This window comes from Podarcis pityusensis, assembly GCF_964106645.2.
Source record: "Podarcis pityusensis genome assembly, chromosome: 6".
In the NCBI taxonomy this organism is placed as follows: domain Eukaryota; kingdom Metazoa; phylum Chordata; class Lepidosauria; order Squamata; family Lacertidae; genus Podarcis; species Podarcis pityusensis.
The window spans coordinates 53358656-53377336 of NC_138030.1; the positions used below are offsets into that span (position 1 = coordinate 53358656).

The window sequence follows — 18681 nt, forward strand, 5'->3', positions numbered from 1 at the left end:
ATCAAAGAAGTTGCATACTGAGTGCATATCCTTAATCACTTGCTTTTACCAGATTGGACACTTTATAACCAGAGTAACTAACTGTCATAGTTCCTAGGAGGGAAGTTTATTTTTTATTTGATTTCATAATAAGAAAATATGCTAGGATCAGAATCACACAAATTTCCAAAGTCAGGGTGCCACCACTAAAAAGGCTATCTCACTCTGGTCAGCACCTGTAGGACCCAGAGAAGGACCTCCAAGGAAAATCTCTATATGAAAGGCAGGCTCTTCTATGAGTAGGCCACCCAAGTGCGCGCGCACACAGGCACACACACACACACACGGAGGGGAAGAGAGAGAGAACTGGTATCTTGAATAGGCTACTGGTTCAAATCTTGCCTCACCCATGCACTCAGCCAACGTAGCTCCCTCTCAGCCTCAGCTGCACACCTGCAACACGGGGATAAAAATGCTGATCTACTTCACAGGGTTAAGGTTACTGTGCTAATGTTTGCAAACCATTTTGGACACCTGAAAGTGCTGAAAAATGCTCAGTGTTAACAGTTACTTATCTTTGCCCTGAATAACTGTTCCAAAACACAAAGACCGCAAAACGTTTAAAGCAGAGCTGGCTAACCTGTGGCTGCCCATATGCTGTTGGACTACAACTCTCATCAGCCCTGACCGCTGGTCCTGCTGGCTGAGGCTAATGGGAGGAAGGGTCTAACAAGATCTGAAGAGCCATGGCTAGCTGCCCTGCTTTCACAATGTCATTTAAATGAAGGACTGCAGCTCTTTCATAGTTTAAAGGCTCCCAAAGGCTCCCAGAAGAAGTCGGCAAAATTGCACTTCCCACACCCAACCCACCACTCTTTTTTGATAAAGAAAGATGCAGTTGCCCACCCACGGTCTTGTCAATAGTGCATTCCACTCTGCTTCTCTAGGCCTCTCCAGGTCACAGTGATTCACTGTTCCCATGGCGACAAGCGGAGCAACAGGGCTGAGGAGGAGGAATGGGGACAACCTAATGTGTAAGATCTAACACGCTTCCTCCCCTGGAGCCAAAGCCAGGAGTAATGAAAGAAACATTCCGGTCTATGCACAGCAGCACCTCACCTTTCCTCATCTAAGCCAGCACAACTTTGCTTCAGAGGGTAACTTTTGAGACTTGAATTCTATAGTTAAACATATGGCAGAGAATTTGGTTCGTAACAATCCAGATTAAGTTCCAACCTTAATATTTGTGGGAGGATGCACAAGTGAAAGTTTGGAAACAAGGCTTACCCTCTGACTAATTGCCCCTCTGTGGCTGAAGGATCCACTAAGACAGGGGTGGGAACCCTTGATCTGTCATGAGCCTCCTTCCCTTGAGGGTAATCAGATGAGGCCCACACACCAGTGGTGGGCAAGGCTACTGCTAAAGGTGGGTAGGACCACACCCTTCTTCCTCTCTCCCCTCATCACTGGTAAGAATTGAAGGGCCACATTTAATTAAGCTGAGGGCCACATGCAGCACTACTCTTAAGATCTTGTCTCTAGGTTGGCAGGCCCATCATACACTTAAAACACTATTACAGTATACCTCGGGTTACAGATGCTTCAGGTTACAGAAGCTTCAGGTTACAGACTCTGCTAACCCAGAAATAGTACCTCGGGTTAAGAACTTTGCTTCAGGATGAGAACAGAAATCGTGCGGCGGCGGCACAGAGGCAGTGGGAGGCCCCATTAGCTAAAGTGGTACCTCAGGTTAAGAACAGTTTCAGGTTAAGAACGGACCTCCGGCACGAATTAAGTTCTTAACCCGAGGTACCACTGTATAACTTTTTAAAGAGTCATAGCTTTTCCCCAAAGAATCCTGGGAACTGTCATTTATTAAGGGTGCTGGGAGTTGTTAAGAGACATGTATTCTCTTCAAGGAGCTACAATTCTGAGTTCTCTGGGAAACAGGACTCATTGTTAAACCGCTTTGGGAACTGTAGTTCTGTGAAAGGAAAGGGGTCTCCTAACAACTTGCAGTGCAAAAGTTCCCAGGGTCTTTGAGGAAAGTTATGGCTGTAAAAAGTGGTATAATAGTGCTTTAAAACGTATGGTATAGATGTGGCCTCAGTTAGATTGACCAAAAAGGTATCCTTATTATTTGGGTACAGACTACTACTATTTTTTAAGATGAATTGTTTGCAATTCAAGTACGTAGAAAAAATTACCAGTGGCAGATCCCATAATAGAAGAGGCACAAGAAGTTTAGTTCTCTGAACAAAAGTTCCCAAGAGGTGCCTAGTGTAACATGTGCATATAATCTAAAATAAAAGTAGTATGCTTTTTCAGAATATTGTTTTTATTCATATGCAAAGGTATACAGATTCATTCAATCAACACACATGATTAATCAAGCAATTTCTTGGAATCAGGTAGCAATCCTGCTTATCTCCCTTTCTTTCTTGCCCCATTTCACCTGTTTTCCAAGGTATCGCAAAGCTTTGGTTTTCAAATAACGGAGTATTCAACAATATGCAAATTAGCCCGTGATATGCAAAGCAGAAGGTCTTGAATCATTTCAACTAAAGGGGGGGGACACTGGGGTTTTCTCAGCAGGCAGCACATCACAGAACAGAGAAGACAGGCACAAAATAGAAAGATTCAAACTTGCAACTTCAAAAAAAATTCTCAAAATTGCAAGTTCTCTCCCTGCTCCCCTTATTTGACCACAGTGAGCCTACTAGTTGCCACTGCCCCTTTACTGTAGATTGAAGGGACTGACAGATACTCATTTCTGATCCCAGCCTGAGAAGGGAGCTAATTAGGCTCACAGATACTGTCTTATGCCTTCCTTCCTTCTTTCCTGCTGTCTATGGGGGGTATGCAGCTAAGTCATGGTATGAGCAGAATTTGCCCCCTTCCCCAAAAGAAATGCTATTGAAGGTTCCCCCAAGCCGCTGGAGCAGAGGAAGGAGAAGTTGTCCTGCTCATGCCATGACTTAGGGATGCATCAAATGCTGTGCATATGGGAGGTCTACTTCTGAAACATGACCTTCTCTTCTTCTTTTCTCTGTGTGCCCTTGCCCCTGCCTCCCAAATCTGCTCCTGAGGATCCTACAACCCTCAGGAGATTTTGAGGATGTGGGGTTGCAGGAGAGAGGAGAGCATCGGAAAGCTACGTTGTGTAAGCGGAACAGTAGTGTTGGATGCAACCCAGAGATGGATACAACTCTGTGGGTTGAGAGTCATGCCTAGCGCTTGCAAGACCAGATGCATCTGCACCTGGGCTTTCCTGAACCTGCCACTCGTCCCCCTTCTCACCCCATCCCTGTCAGGTTCAGCAACAAACATCTGGGCCAAATAAGGTTCTGAACCCGTTACACAAAAGCAGCAAGAAAGAGGGGAAACACAAGATAACAAAGCATTATCTCCACTTCACAGATGAATGACGAGTAAAATCACGCACGGCCCAGTTCCTCAACATCTATGGGGCTAGGAATAGCTTAAGATCCTTCTAATTTCTAAAAATATGTAGTTCTATCTCATAAAGGAGCTTTTAGAGGATGAAAGCAACAGGGCATTTCCCCAGCTCTAGTCAGTGTTGGTGAAATTGGCTCAACACCTTTCCAGTACTAAGAATTGCCAGCAGCATCATGGAAAACATTCAATCATCTTTCATGGAGGACAGCCTCAGATGAAAGTTATTTATTCATTTATTAAAAAGAGGAAAAAAATGTTTTTGGTTTTACGTACCAGATGACTGCAAAATTTGGTCGCCCTAAACAGATTTCCATTTTGTGCTTATTCAGGTCCTACTGTCAGATTTTTAAGCTCTCTGGGGCTGGGAATTATACTTTTTGCTTGGGCTGTAGTTTCTTGTATGTCAAGGGTGTTTTAGTGTAAATAATAAAAATATATATTTTGTCTAAGAATGTAGCACATCATGATGTAAATAATGGTATTTTTTGTCGGGAAACTTACCGCATCCATCTACAGTAGTGTCTCCTAGCTCCCCCCTCCCCCCGTCCAATTACGTTCCCTTGCTGAATGAAGAGATTTAAATAAACCTTCATAAATGCTGAAATATGCTGGACTGTGTGCGTTTTTTGGGTGGGGGGAAAGCAAATGCCAAACACCATCAAGTGGATATCAAGGTTATGCTTTCCTTCTTTCTCCTACCAGCCAGAAACAAAGGCTGTGCAAGTACCTCCATGCTCCCAGATGCATAGGTCACTTGGTAAGATATTCTTCTCCCCATCAGATGTCAATGTCACCCCTTTCCCATCAAGATTATTTCAGTCGGAAGCAGCTGCTCCAGAACTCAAGGCAAGAGCGCTTCCGATACCCGTCATGTCTCTTCAAGGCTTCTCCCACCACTCAAGCAGTGGACGATGGTGGGTCTTGCTGAGGCCTGAGTTCTTCCCCCAGCCTGCTCTGTTCAAGCTCACCTATTACAGACATGTACTTAAACTCATTTGGCCGGTGGTTAAACTCTTCCACTAAACGGTAGGTCTCTTCACGGTCCGTGGCATAAAAAAGCTGCACCTGGCTGGCTAGGCACTGGGCTTCTGTGACAGTCTGTAAGATGTAAAACAGAAAGACACACAATTAAAGTTGTCAGGTCAGTGACAGCCCTTCTTCAGTCCAAAGACCACCCTGTTTTCACCAGCTGACCCAAGTCCAGGAATGGACTGTGGATCCATGTTTTGTGACTATCCTGTTTTGTGCCATAGGGATGGCTAATCCAGCTGCAATGTAAAAGCCCAGTGCTTGTGGTGCAGAGTCAATAAGGTTCCTGGTCCCACGGCAACACTGGTTATGAAACTGAATGTCGCACCACCATGATACTGCTCTTCCCCAACACTACTACACCTCACAATTGAAGGAGGGCAGGAATTTCAAGACTGAATGCTCATTCATGTCAAAATTCAAATCCAAATACCTCCCAGTGATTTGAAAAACAAAGATGTAAAAGAGAACGGTTCGAGGAGACTCTCAGCTGCAAAAACAAAACCCAACAAGAATGTAAAAAGGAGGGAACAACATGCTGCTTGTGTTCTGGACACTATAAACCAGGCATGGCCAAACCTGGCCCTCCAGCTGTTTTTGGGACTACAATTACCATTATCCTTGACCTGTTAGCTAGGGATGATGGGAGTTGTAGTCCAGAAACAGCTGGAGGGCCAAGTTTGGCCATGCCTGCTATAAACCATAGCTTATGACAGTGGGAATGAACCTGTGCTAGCAACCTGGTGTCTTACCTATGTTCTGATCTGATTTACATTTTAAAGCTTTTGGCAAAAACAGAGCTGGGAGTTCAAGTTCTTCATCTGACAGTGAGAACCAAGATGCTTACCAAAAATCTAGGATCCATTTCACCTGTCATCAGTACAATGCCCTTTTCCTCTTGTAGCTCGGGATAATGATACAGGACCAACTGGGTGGGTGCAGATTCCCCTCGAGACTAAAGGAAATAAAAATATATTATTAAGAAGTATATGCAATGTGGTCCTTCAAGCAAAAGATCAGAAGCCAGAACTTTCAATAATGAGCTAATCATTTCAAAACTTAATTCAATGCATCTTAAACCTTCCAGACCCAAAAAGTCACCCACCAGATATAGGAAATCAAAACTAATAGTCCTAATGAACATTCCAGGTTTGCATGTGAAAACTATGCTGATATTTAGGAATCTGAAGCTTCTGCAACAGAGCTTTCCATGTTAGTGTCACACGTCATGACACATTAGTGTGGCGGCTGCAATGCGTAGGTGTGTCATGCGAATCCTGCACATGCTCCACCCAGGGCTGGAAAGGGGTTAATTTAACCTCCAGTTTGCTAGTGAAACTGAATTACTGCATCACGAAATGATGCAGGTCTAAAAAGTGTCACCAGCATGAAAAGTTTGGAAACCTCTGCTCAACAACAATATGAAACTATTTTAGAATGGGTCATGCAGGAGCCTAAAGTTGAAAAACTCTGAACTACTTTGTTTTTCCAGGCAAGGTTTTCTCACAATTATTTTAGTGAGACCAATGTGTTAACATCTATGAAGATATCCCTACTCGTCAGCCTCAAAACCCATGTTCAACCAGTAGGAACACAAATATTCCAACTCTCAATCTTCCAAAGTTAAAAACAATTTCTCTTAAAACAGAGGATAGCTGCCATCCAGAGAAAAAGGGGGGAGAGATCCAAGCAGGACATGCCATAGGACTTTTGCATTCTGGGTCCTAACTGTGTCCTTCTCACCATGTTAAATTTAAAAGGTAGCTGGAAATGTTAGCACAGTATGTGGGCAGCCTTACTCTTCATAGGCAGTCCCTTAAATTAAAGGACTCCCTGAACTCTGGACTACAAAGTCAAGAGAGCACAGAAAAGACACATGGAAATGCAAAGAATAGGGAAACTTAAACAAAGAAACCAGGAGAAAGTTGTGATGGGAAGCTGGATTTCTCTAAAAGAAGCTGAATGAACTTTCAACAGGAAAAGACAAGGAAGTATTTTACTACAGGACACAGTTAGCTCCAACAACTGTTTAACTTCCCATGTCTGTACTGTACACACCTCTGTACCGAGAGACTTTGAACAATGATATCTCAGCTTAATAAACTGAGATAAGAATGAACCTTATGGCCGTGCATGGCAAGCCCTTCACAACCGGAGCAAACCAAACCAGGTAAGTATTCAGTTAACTAGGGATTCCTGTTTCATCCAAACCCAGAATCTTAGATGAACAGTTTAGAACAAGCAAAGCACGAAGCTGATTTTGAAACGTGGCTGAGTATCTTGTCTTGCTCTGAAGTGGTTAGACACTTTTATAACGCTAACAGTAAGGACAAATGAACAACCGTATCTGCAAATATCTGCCTTAGCCTCCATTTTAGAGGAATCTTCTGAAAGCCTCATAACAGAAAAGGCACCCCTTGAAATCCTACAGCTCAAGTAATACTGCATTAACAGTGTCCACGTGAAACAAGGAATTGCCATGTGTTTTATGGAATGTTTTACACAGGACAAATGTAATTAAAAAAACCACATTCAGTTTCTACTTCCAAGTCTGTTTCTGGCAATCAGTTTTGCCAAAGTTCACCTACCTGAACGTTTATCAGAGAAGTGAAGTGGAGTTCTGGTCCTGACCAATGTCCCACAAAAAATTCATAGCCCTCCTTTCTTGGCAGTGGATATAGAAACTGGTGGGGAAATCAAATAGGTTTATTAATTAATTTCTTTATCTTTCTTTATTGGATATATACACTGCCCTTCATCGTAAGATCTCTGGGCGGTTAACAAATCCCAGCTCAGGATGAAATCAGAAACATAGAAGCTTCAAGAATAAAATTTTTCAGCCACAATAAATCAAGGTGGGTAGGAAGCATGATAACCTTGATAAAAAGCTTCATTCCAAAAGAAATCAATCAAGACACATGTGCTATACTTACAGACGGGCAGTCCTGAACTCGTTTCCATATCAGATCAAAAGTCTTTCCCTGTAGAAAGAAGGGGGGGAAGGATATTTAACTAACTCTCAGTGCTAGTAAAGAAAGCTTAGGGGTTTGGGGTTTGCTTTTGTTTATTTAAAACATTTATTTACATCCCATCATTCCAATTGCTTGCAGTGGTTTGCAAAATAACAAAGCATTAAGAATGGTTAACTCAAAAAATCAAATATTAAAAATGACAGTAGACCACAGTACATATCAACATTAAAACACCTCCTTTTAACTTCTGAAGGCCTATAAAATCAATAAGACTGATTTTCATGTGTGTGAAAATTCAGCAAAAATAATAATACAATGCCATACTTTTTGAAGAATTCCAACACCTTCTAGTCAGTACTAAGAATATTCAATTTTGCTGCAGGTTTAGATCAATCCATCGGAGGTGCTTGAGTGTTCTTGTCTGAATAGCTAATTGCACTTACAATATCTAGGGACTTTATAAGAAGATTCCATATCCAGATGGACTCTGTATATGTAGGCAACCGCAAGTAGAAAACATTCTTCATTATTTATTACATTGCCTATTATACACAGAACCTAAGAGATACCGTTTTAATCCCATTTCTTCAAGAAATCAGTCCCTTCTTGGAGGAGAGGGTTCTGTGGCTGCTGAATAACTCAAAACACCTCAGTGACTCAAAGTGGCCCTTTTTGCACTGGCAGCAAAAAAGAAGGATTTGGACAAAAGAGCAGTAAATTGCAAGGAAGATTAGGATATATAATTTGAAATACACTGTATTTCATGGTGGCTTCCCATTTATAGTCTCGCTTCCATTGCACGGTTCTGTTGGTTTAAGTAGAGGATTTGTTCTATATTTTTATAGTGTTTGTATGGTTTGTCATGGCCTTCAGCTAGCACAATAAACTTACTAACTTAACTGTAACTGCTAAGAGCAAAATATATCCTGCTTAGCAGACCTGTGTGCCCTGAACTCGACAGCGCTCACACTGTTGTGTATTGACTGTACTTACAGGAATAACTGCATAAACTGTGTCTTCTCCAGAATAATACTGCTTCCATATCTGAAAGAAAAGGAAGGAAGGAAGGAAGGAAGGAAGGAAGGAAGGAAGGAAGAAGTACATTAACTTCATAGACCATCACCTAAGATGACTTAGTGATAGCTAACTAAGTCATACTTGGTGTGGACCCACTGAAATCAATGAACTTATGTTATTTACCATGAATTTCAATCGGTCTACCCTGAGGGTGTCTAACACTACAATCCTAACCATGTCTACACAAAAGTAAGTCCTACTGAATGCAACAGAATTTACTCACAAGTAAGTAGGTTTAGCATTGCAGCCTTTGTTGAAAACCACCCAAATGCAATAATCCTATATTCACATTACTACTTATATGATTAGTCAATACTAATGGAAGCTTGGCCTTGACTGTTGCATTTTTCAGCCCTGATGGATTCGATCTGCTTGGAATAAACAGAGGATCACTGCACAAATTATTTTATTTATTTACTGCCTAAGTGGCTAACCTTCCCCCCCCCCCCCAGCCACATTCACCTTAGGCCAAGCATCTGGGGTCACATGCTAGGGGTGGGTGCAGCCACCCAACACTACTGCACATATTTTTGCATGCCCACACATAGCCTCCCTCTCCTCAGGTAATGTGCTGAGGAGTGGAAATTATGGCCCACTCTCTGCTCATCACTGACTGATCAGATGCTCTAGGAGGGGCTAAGTTGAATCCTCAACAGGGTGCTGGGCTACAACCATCCCAGCACAGTATCTGATGTTTTTAATTTTTACTGCCATCAAATAATTCCATTGAGTCTAGGGACATAGGAAAAAATTGATGGGGGCAGGCTGGATCAAGCTTCTGAATGGGGAGTTAGCCATTCACGGATGTCTATCCTATCCATCAGCAGGGCTTTCAGGGCAGCTAACAATTCAAACATATGGACACCATAAAAGAAATAATAATAAAATAGCATGCAGAAGTATAAAACAACAACAACAAAAATCTTTAGGTTGACAAGATACCCTTTGGAATATCTGAAAATGTCATCAATCAGTGTGTATGCATCTCATCTCCTTCCCCCACACACCCTCCCTTTCTTCTTGCTTGTTTTCTCTGGGTTATACCCAGTGGTAGTCATACTTTGAACATACTTATTGAAATTAATGGGAATAACAAACTTAGGTACATTAATTTTAATGGGCTTAACTGAGTAGAACTTAGCTGGATACAATCCAGCCATCAGAACGGGCGGGGTGTGTGTGGTGGTTTTATTCTATTTAAATAAATAAGCATCAGCTGATGTTTAAAAGGACCTGGGGGGGGGGGCAAGGTCTCCATCTGATATTAAAAATACACCAAGGTGGGTACTAAGTGACCCTTCTTCCAGAGAGTATTCTAAAAGTGGGCTACGACTACAAAAAAGACCCTATCCTTGGTAGGGACCCACCACACCACACAATGAAAGAAAGGGGCACCCAAACAGCATCTGATGAAGATCTCAGTGAACAGGCAAGCAATATATGGGAACAGACTTCTGCCCATTACTGTTCTCACAAGGAAATTATCTCTTTGCATAACAACCATGAGTTTATCATTATGAGTGACGTGTAGTGAATAGCAGCTGCCTGATCCATAACAGACACTTCCCTGTATTTCACACCTGATAGCAGTCTCCTATTTTTATTCACAGCTGGTGTCTCCATGTAAGAAACAGGCATGTGTGAAATGGCCCAGAGTGTCTTATGAGCCGCTGGATATATATCTATAGCTACATATCTACTTTCACAAGTTAACATGAAGAAATACTTTCTGTTGAGATAAAAGATTAACAAAAGCTAAATGGAAAATGTTTCTACCACTTCAGTTTGGGTCACCTGTTTTATTTCGTCGGGCTTCTTCCGTTTCATCATCTCCACATTAAGGATAGAATCAAGTGTCTGCAACAAATGACAACAGTTAATGACATAAACTGAAACATATGATATGAGGAAAAGAAACAAAAAGTCTGAATTATTGCACATACAAACATGGACAAATCCATCGTGAAAGACAAAAATGCAGCAATGCCCAATATGAAGGTATAATAGCAATTATAAGACTTCTGTGAAACCTAATGGGCTGGCAGGGGAGAAGGTGGGGGGAGGCAGGAAAGAGAGCACAAAATCTGACAGCTCATGAGAGGCAATCAGACACAGCTTCTTCCAGCCTGGTGCCCTCTGGCTGTTTTGGATGACAACTCCCATCAGCACCAGCCAGCACAAGAAGCTGAAGTCCAAATAGACTGAAGGCAACTGGCTGGTGGTCGCAGAACTAGACTCTGCTGGTGCCTCACAAGACTTTATGTAGAAGATCTCATTAAAAAAACAGCTGCCTGTCTGCATCCTCAGAAGGAGAACTTTGCTGACAGTCACACATAAGCCAAAGGCTGAACATGAACTGAAAGTCAAGTCCTTCATACATAATCCCAAGTAAGATAAATAAGAAAAGAAAGGCTACTTTACAAAAATACCAGCTTACCTTATTTTTTGTGAACCCATGAAGTGATTCTTTGAACTAAGATTAAACATAAAAATACTTATTTTAAATAGATACCCTTCATGCCATCATAACCTTATTAAAGAAAAAATTGTTAAAGCTATTTATCCAGGAAGGAGAGCAATCTAGACACATACACACATACCCAGATAGTTAAAAATAATACATAGGCCAAGGCATTGTGTGGAAAACATTGCAATTAATGGTAGCGTAGAACACAGATTTCCTGATGATATAATGTGAAATTGCAGATTTGGAGGGGGGGGGGATGCCGAAATAAAAAAACTTCCAATCCTTTATAGGGAAAACCTTTTTTGATATTATTGAGAGTTTTTCTAATAAAAATATACATTGTTACAAAAACAACTGGGCAGCAATGTCAGTTTATTGGATAATAAAGTCCTTTTAAAAACTTTTACAGGGCAACCCTATACACACCCACCTAAGACTGTCTCATTCAACTTAATGAGGCTTACCTCTAAGTAGACATGCACTGGATTGTATTATCGAAGTATATTTTTTTAAGCACCAAATTAAGGAGATAGCGGGTTCCCCCCACCCCGTCCCGCCAATTGCTAATCATTTTAACACAAGCATTTACAAAAACTGTTGGTGGCTTTTACAACGTATAAAAATCATCTGACAACATTGAATACCTACTTTTTTACTTCAGAAACAGAGTTTTATTGATATGCCAACATATGCAGATTCAGATATACAGGAAAGAAGTGGCCAACCTGCACTAGTTACATTTTCTGTGTGGTCATGTAAAATGTGTGTGTATACCGAAACAAACACGTTTTGTTAAGCTAACTGGAATGCAAAATCTAGCAAACATCACAAAGGCTTTCATCAATTTGTTTGAAAAGCATTTAGCATAAAATAAACAAGACTGGAACCCATCTGTGCACAGCTACACACATTCACACACATGTAAACAGAAGTCAGGAATAAATAAAATATCTGACAAATGGAGTTTGGATATTGGCCTTGCCTTTTCCTCCATCAGTCTGACAAACTCTGCTTGCTTCGAATCTCCCACCGGCTGCTTTTTCACTTCGCTCCTTTGATCCAGTCGGGATTCAAAAATTTCTGGATTGGATCTGAATCAAAGTTCGAACTGATTATATAGCTGCCAGGCACTCGCGGGTGTTTCATTTCCAGCTCATTCCCACCCGATCCCAAGCAGCTCAGGGTGGGCCAAAAACATATCCGTTTAGCTTTCCTTTCAATCCCCGCGAGCAAAACAACAGGATGGCAGGAGAGCAGCAACCCATAAGCGCAGGGCTAAGTCTTGCAAGAGCAAAACTACAAGCAGCAACTTTTTCTGATTGATAGCAGCTCCTAAATCAGGGGACCTTGAATCCACACAAGGTTAGGGCGGAGAGTAAACAACTATATGAGGAGGTGTGGCAAAGCAAAGTTTTTAAAATACGGGAGAGGCGGGTGAGAGCCTGATCCTGAAGCGAGTCCCACTGCGAGTCCAATGGAGTTACAAGTGTACCCAGGGTTGCATACCTACCCTTGTCTAGTGCTTTTTTTCTGGGGGAGGGGGATGCCGCTGAACATTTTGTGAATCTTTGTACTTTTCTCCATTTACTGCCTTTATTTTCCAGGCTTTGAACTACAAAATGGTGATTTTCTTGAGTCAAAATGAGAGTACCCCTAAACATATTTTTTTAAGGGGGGGAAGCACTGTTCTTGCCATACACAAAGAGCTTGCCTAAGCGAAGCAGGGGAAAGGGCACCCTTGCTCAGTTTGGGACTTGGAGGTTGCTATCAGATCCCCGCTTCTTCCCACCCCACCCCCCTCAAAATAATAGTAACTCAGGAGGGATTCGGGCCCATCGTGTTCCCCGATCCTCTGCCCGGGACATCTCTGCTTCCTCTGTTACCTGCGGAGCTCCTGGATCTTGCCTTGGTACTTGGCGAAGAAGGGGTTCGCCTCCAGGCCGCCGCCGCCGCCCGCCGCCCCGCTAACCGAGACCGCCAGAAGTCGAGGCTGCGGGGGCAGCAGCAGGCCCAGAGGCCGCAGGGCGGCGAAGCGCCCCACCAGCGCCCCTCGGGACAGCCCCAGCCCCGCCGCCCCCCACCACAGCTGCTGCAGGTGCCCCGCCGCCATGCCGCTCCTGTCGGCCCACATCCGCGGAGAGCAACGCGGAACACCGCCCTCCTCTCCGCCGCGGCCCGGCACAAAAGTTCCGGCGGAGGAAGAAACAACAGGCGGCGGGAGGGCGAGCTGCAGCGACTCCTTTTGAATGGGCGGCGGCGGACGCGGGGAAGGAGGGTACAGGAAGCCCCCTAATCTCGGAGGGTGCGCTGCTGCTGCTGCTGCTGTTGCTGCTACAGCTACAGGTCGATCCTGTGCAGTTTTGGTACGGAGGAAGCTCGCCCAGACCGGCTCCAACGGCTAAATCCTTTCTCCACGGCAAAGGTGTACAGCACGGGATGGTCTATACGTGCCAGATTTACGTATAAGCTAAACAAGCTATAGCTTAGGGCCCCACTCTCTTGGGGGCCCCCAAAAGATTTAAAGGGAAAAACCACTGGATGTACATTTCCAATATATAAGATAAAAAAATAAAACCTACATGCAGCAACAGTGTTTTGTGTTGTGTAGGCTCCTATGATGTAAGTAATGAGCCCCGCCTGCTCGCCAAAATATCACTGGTTTGCTTATTTCTATATATAGGGTGCCTACATTCTGCATGGACAGGTTGCATGGCAACATGTGCAAATGGCTTCAGATACCTATTAGGTCCATAAATTACCACATATTCAACACAAAAAACAGCAACAATTTGTTGTTGACAAAGGACAGCTGGACATCTAAAGGGCCTCATTACCTTCAGTACCTTATGGCCTCATCAAACCTAAATCCAGCCCTGTCCTTACCACACCTCAGGAGATGCTATGAGGCAAGGACACATTCACAACCTGCCTTATTTCTTTCACTGTCCCAGGGAGATGGGAGATTGGGGGTGTCATGAGGAACTATAAGGGTACCCTAGATCCAGCTGCCTTGCCCTCCTGGGACTAGGAATTAAGGGGTGAGCCAAGGCCTTGAGGGCTGCCTTAAGATATCCGGTAGCGACAGCAGGCCTGGGAGAGAATCTTCAGTTCACTTGAAAGTGTGAGCAACTGCCATCTTCAGTTCAGTTGGAAGTGCAGGCAACTGTCTTATTCCTCCTGTGTTGCATAACGAGGAGCTGTTTCTCCTATTTCCACAGGCAAAGTCAGGGCAGAGAGGGGAACCATCCTGAAGATGGATGCCCCACTCCCACCTGACAAGTTTTTTAAGACGCTCCTTGATTGTCTTTCCAGTCTAATTCACTTGCTGGATGGGAGCCAATGTTACTTGTAGTTCAGCAACAACTGGAGGGCACCAGGTTGAAGGAGGCCATTTATATGGAGTGGTCAGGCACACAAGAAGCTGCTTTATTCCAGGGCAGACACTTTGTGCAGCCAGCCAAGCCTTGCCTATCCTCCTTTGAGGTACCGTACATTTAAAATTCAAAACAGTGAAAATCAAATCAATCAAATCAAAAACCTCACCCATTAAGTAGGGCACACTTTTCTTCAGCTCAGTGGAAAGTGCAGAGGACAGTTGTTTGTGCATTCAGTTGGACTGAAGATGGCAGTTAACTGCACTTTGAAACTGAGCTGAAGGTGGCAGTTGCCCACACTTTCAACTGAACCAAGGATTCTCTGTCCCAGGGCTACTGTTGCCACTGGGCATCTTCAGGCAGACCCCCAGACCTTGGCCCTCCCCTAAATTCCCACCCACCAAACTTCCGCCTCAATTTCCATTTTGGAGACCCCAATGTGATGCTGGAATTCCCCTTACAGAGGCAGTATATTGCTTTATGACAGGTAACAAAATACAGAGGATTATTACACTATCCACAAGTGGTCATATTGCCTTTGGGGTGGTCTTTAATTTTCTGGAATATTTGTACATGTGATAAAGTTTCACCATTATTCCTTTTGCTAATTTTGGTTTTTGTGCTATTTTTTTCACAATTTTTTTCACAAAGACAGCTATCTACCACACTCTCTTGCTTGAAGTTGCTATGGTGGCAGCATGAAGGTCCTTCCAAAATTTGGTGATGATACGTTCCATGGATTAAGGGTTTGTTAAGGTCCTGGTTTTCTTTCAAATACAAATTCAGTGAAGCCAGCTCGGGGGTTCTGGTGACACGTACAATTTTATTGATGCCATCCATCATCTGTTCCCAAAACCTTGCCACCATAGGGCATGCCTGCTCCCCACTTCCTCCTGCCAGCCCTTTAGGTTTGGCAGAAGTCTCATGCTATTGTAGTACTGCCCTCTTGGAGGTTGCTCAGGGTTCCCATCAACTACCACTGGCCCAAAATGATGAAGAGGGAAGGGAGGAAGAGAAATATTACTGATGATGACATTAACAGATTTATAAACAGTTTTACAGCCAGAATCTATTGATGTGGCGTATTTGAAGATGAAAAAACAAGAGAAAACTAAAGATATAGGTTCCAAAAATAATAAGAAAAAACAATTACAATTGTATTACAATTACAAAGGATAACAATGAGGATTATTTAACCAAGGATCTAAACTAGGATGATTATCTAACCAAGTCCTACTCAAACCCACTAGGGTCCATCTATTTCAATTGAAATACTTCCGAGTAGGACTAATATGGGGTACAGCCCTGACTACTAGTACCAATAATAAACAAAATCCAGAATCTAATCCTAGGGGCACGTCCTTATGAGTAAGCAGATAGAAGAGGAGGAAGAAAGCCAGGCTGGAGCAGACTGTGGCCGAGAGCCTGCAAAGGGAAGCCCAGGATGGGAAGGAAGGCCTTCTCCACCTGAGGAGGAGGTCATCCTCCTTTTCTCCTGCTTGTCTGCCTGGCTGTCCTGTGTTTTGAGGCCCCCCCAGAATGGTATCCTAGCTGCCATTGTCTCATGATAAGGCTTTGGAGTGTTCAGCTCTTTGCAGTTCTATTCCAACGACACCAATCACTTCATCCATATACTCTCTTAGTTCGTTTTTCCTTCCTTCCATAGAATTGGAAAAACAAATAGCCTAACATTGTGAAGACAGTTTTTACACATTCCCGAGTGTTTGTGGATCAATAATGATTATCTCCAGTGGTAAGTCTAGTTTCTAACGCATTAAGCAAGCTTAACTTTTTCTTCTGCAGGTGGTACAAGCAGCAGTTGTGTGCATGGCATTGCTCTAGGGCATGTTCATGGGCAGACTGGTTGGCTACAGCTGTATCTGGCGCATTAGGGTGTGTGTGTGTGTGTGTGTGTGTGTGTGTGTATGAGGAAGAGAATGATGATGCCAGTTTCTACTCCAGAATCACAAAGCAGAGTTATGTCATTCTGGCACCTGCTTGCCAATGCTTGTTGAACTCTGTGGAAACTCTCCCCTTTAAATAGTAACTGTTAAAACTTTTGGAATTATGGTGTAGCACTTAGAGGCACGGACAGAGAAGCAGACCCATTTCATCCTCCATGCAGAATTCACAAGACTGAATTTGGTAGGTGAGATATAGCAAACATAGTGCGCTCTAGGTGCTGTAGACTCAAACTCTCATCACCCCTGACCATGGGCCCTGCTGGCTGGGGATGATGGGAGCTGTAGTCCAAAACATTTGGAGGGCCATAAATTGGCAAGCATCTTAAAAAGTAGAGACAACACCTTGCCAACAAAGGTCCGTATAGTAAAAGCTATGGTTTTCCCAGTAGTGATGTATGGAAGTGAGAGCTGGACCATAAAGAAGGCTGATCGCCGAAGAATTGATGCTTTTGAATTATGGTGCTGGAGGAGACTCTTGAGAGTCCCATGGACTGCAAGAAGATCAAACCTATCCATTCTTCAGGAAATCAGCCCTGAGTGCTCACTGGAAGGACAGATCCTGAAGCTGAGGCTCCAATACTTTAGTCACCTCATGAGAAGAGAAAACTCCCTGGAAAAGACCCTGATGTTGGGAAAGATGGAGGGCACAAGGAGAAGGGGACGACAGAGGACGAGATGGTTGGATAGTGTTCTCGAAGCTACCAGCATGAGTTTAACTAAACTGCAGGAGGCAGTGGAAGACAGAAATGCCTGGCGTGCTCTGGTCCATGGGATCCCGAAGAGTCAGACACGACTAAATGACTAAACAACAACAACAACAACAACAAAATTGGCAAGCCCTGTGGTGGCTACACAACATCACATTTCCTTAGCAGGTGGCAGGATGACCTTGCTACCATTTGGTCCCCATTTTCTTAACTGAGATATATATGATCCATACATATCCAGTACAACCTCCAAATATCCCCCCCCCCCGCCATGCTCACAACAGAGCAGGGAGAAAGGATGGAGGAATGCAGCTTTGTTGTTAATCACAATTTGACCTCACAGATTATCCAATAAAGATAATGTGAAATGTCTTGGGAAACTATTGGACATTAATTCTACTATAAACTTGATAACATAGTATTCTGCTATCTTATAATGGAAGTAGATAAAAAAGGAGGAACTCATAACATAACTTCTTTTAATGTGTTTATCAGTTTCCACAGTTGAAGGCTTAACCAAGTAGTCAGGATTGACATATTTGTTTCTTCAGCTGCTGTAGCAGCATCTGAAGAAGTTCAATGGTCATTCTAATCCTCTTTATCCCTTTTTGGATCACAACCCATAGTTGCATAGCTTTGTTTGTCATAACTCAGAATCAGCTCTATAAAAATTAGGGAAAACATTACGCAGAATTTCCAAAAGCTCTCTGCAAACACCACCTTCACTTTTCTCGAAAACCACACAAACTTGAAAAAGTTACATCCCCAAAAGCCTAAATTCCATGTCGGAGGCCAAAAGTTGGTGTACCGTAGTGAAACCAACTATGGACTGCTATGCCCCTATTTTGATGGAAGTGTATTAAAAAACAGCCCATACTGAGTGGGGTTGTGAGCTAGCTGTTTAAACACTAACATGCACACAAATACACACGTTTCCCAAGATAAAATGTGGACAAACCTTTCAATCAAAACAGAATTTTGGAATCATTTTTGTAATATTACATACTAGAAGTGTGTTTGTTGTTGTTTTTTTAAGTATATGCCTTTGCCATGTGTTTTAGTCTTACAAGACTAGATTATAGTACACATTACTCTTCTGACTATCTGCAGGTCTGCTGCCCATCTACTTTGGAAGTCTAGGATTTTGTTACATGCTGGTATTCATTTGTATGCTATTTCTTCAATGGAGGAAAGGAATCCAGCAGAAGCGACGTGCAAAAGCCTGGGTGAAACAGCTGAAAACGGAATCGTATTTCCAGCGCGCATTGGCTCACAAGGAAGCTGAACCTGGAAATAAAGCAGAAGCCTGCAGTCCAAAGTCTGATAGCATCCGAAAACCACAAGACAGCTTCTCGGCCAGTGAAATCACCATAGATAGCAGTGGCGATTCCATCCCATCAGCTCAAGAGCCATACAAGCCAGTGTTTCAGGAAATACCATGCACCTGCGTGCTCTCTCACATGCCGCCACTGCTTGAGCATTCAGCTTCTTACCCTTGCTCGAGTATCCGAACCAAAAGCATGCCATTCAACTCACCTCTGAAATCTGCCACGTTGACAAAGGAGGCATACAATCTCTGTAGCAGCATCTCTGCCTAGCAGTAAGATGAACCAGCAAGTCTTCATGATTTTAATTGTACCCCAAATAAAGACC

At 43.2% G+C, this 18681-nt stretch overlaps 1 protein-coding gene and 2 long non-coding RNA genes across 4 annotated transcripts in view; 2 read left to right on the forward strand and 1 right to left on the reverse strand.

The window, feature by feature from the left end:
• Window positions 1–2299: 2299 nt before the first annotated feature.
• ATPAF1 (ATP synthase mitochondrial F1 complex assembly factor 1) lies at window positions 2300–13129 on the reverse strand. Its single transcript, XM_081009539.1, has 9 exons — window positions 12867–13129; window positions 11966–12074; window positions 10954–10989; window positions 10311–10373; window positions 8433–8483; window positions 7401–7448; window positions 7056–7151; window positions 5315–5422; window positions 2300–4536 (listed from the first exon to the last, which is right to left on the reverse strand). The coding sequence occupies exons 1-9, from the start codon at window positions 13112–13114 to the stop codon at window positions 4336–4338; spliced, it is 960 nt and encodes a 319-aa protein (XP_080865665.1). The 5' UTR covers window positions 13115–13129; the 3' UTR covers window positions 2300–4335.
• LOC308479127 overlaps window positions 8498–18681 on the forward strand; it is an 83663-nt gene continuing 73479 nt past the window's right edge. The window contains exon 1 of the long non-coding RNA XR_013987475.1: window positions 8498–8537. This is a non-coding gene — a long non-coding RNA (uncharacterized lncRNA). The remainder of the gene's footprint in view (window positions 8538–18681) is intronic.
• On the forward strand, window positions 14478–16081 carry LOC308479133. 2 transcript variants are annotated; one of them, XR_013987484.1, is made up of 3 exons: window positions 14478–14844; window positions 15009–15103; window positions 16024–16081. It is a non-coding gene; the product is annotated as an uncharacterized lncRNA (long non-coding RNA). The 2 variants fall into 2 exon arrangements; XR_013987485.1 differs by having other exon boundaries at window positions 15009–15113; window positions 16024–16075.

What these genes read in the sequence shown, in the direction of transcription:
- ATPAF1 (XM_081009539.1), bottom strand. Translation starts at nt 13,114, where the DNA reads ATGTGGGCCGACAGGAGCGGCATGGCGGCGGGGCACCTGCAGCAGCTG. An exon ending in CAGTTTATGCAGTTATTCCT is followed by an intron (nt 7,449 to 8,432) that starts GTAAGTACAGTC and finishes TTCTTTCTACAG; the next exon opens with GGAAAGACTTTTGATCTGAT. An exon ending in GAGTTCAGGACTGCCCGTCT is followed by an intron (nt 7,152 to 7,400) that starts GTAAGTATAGCA and finishes TTTCCCCACCAG; the next exon opens with TTTCTATATCCACTGCCAAG.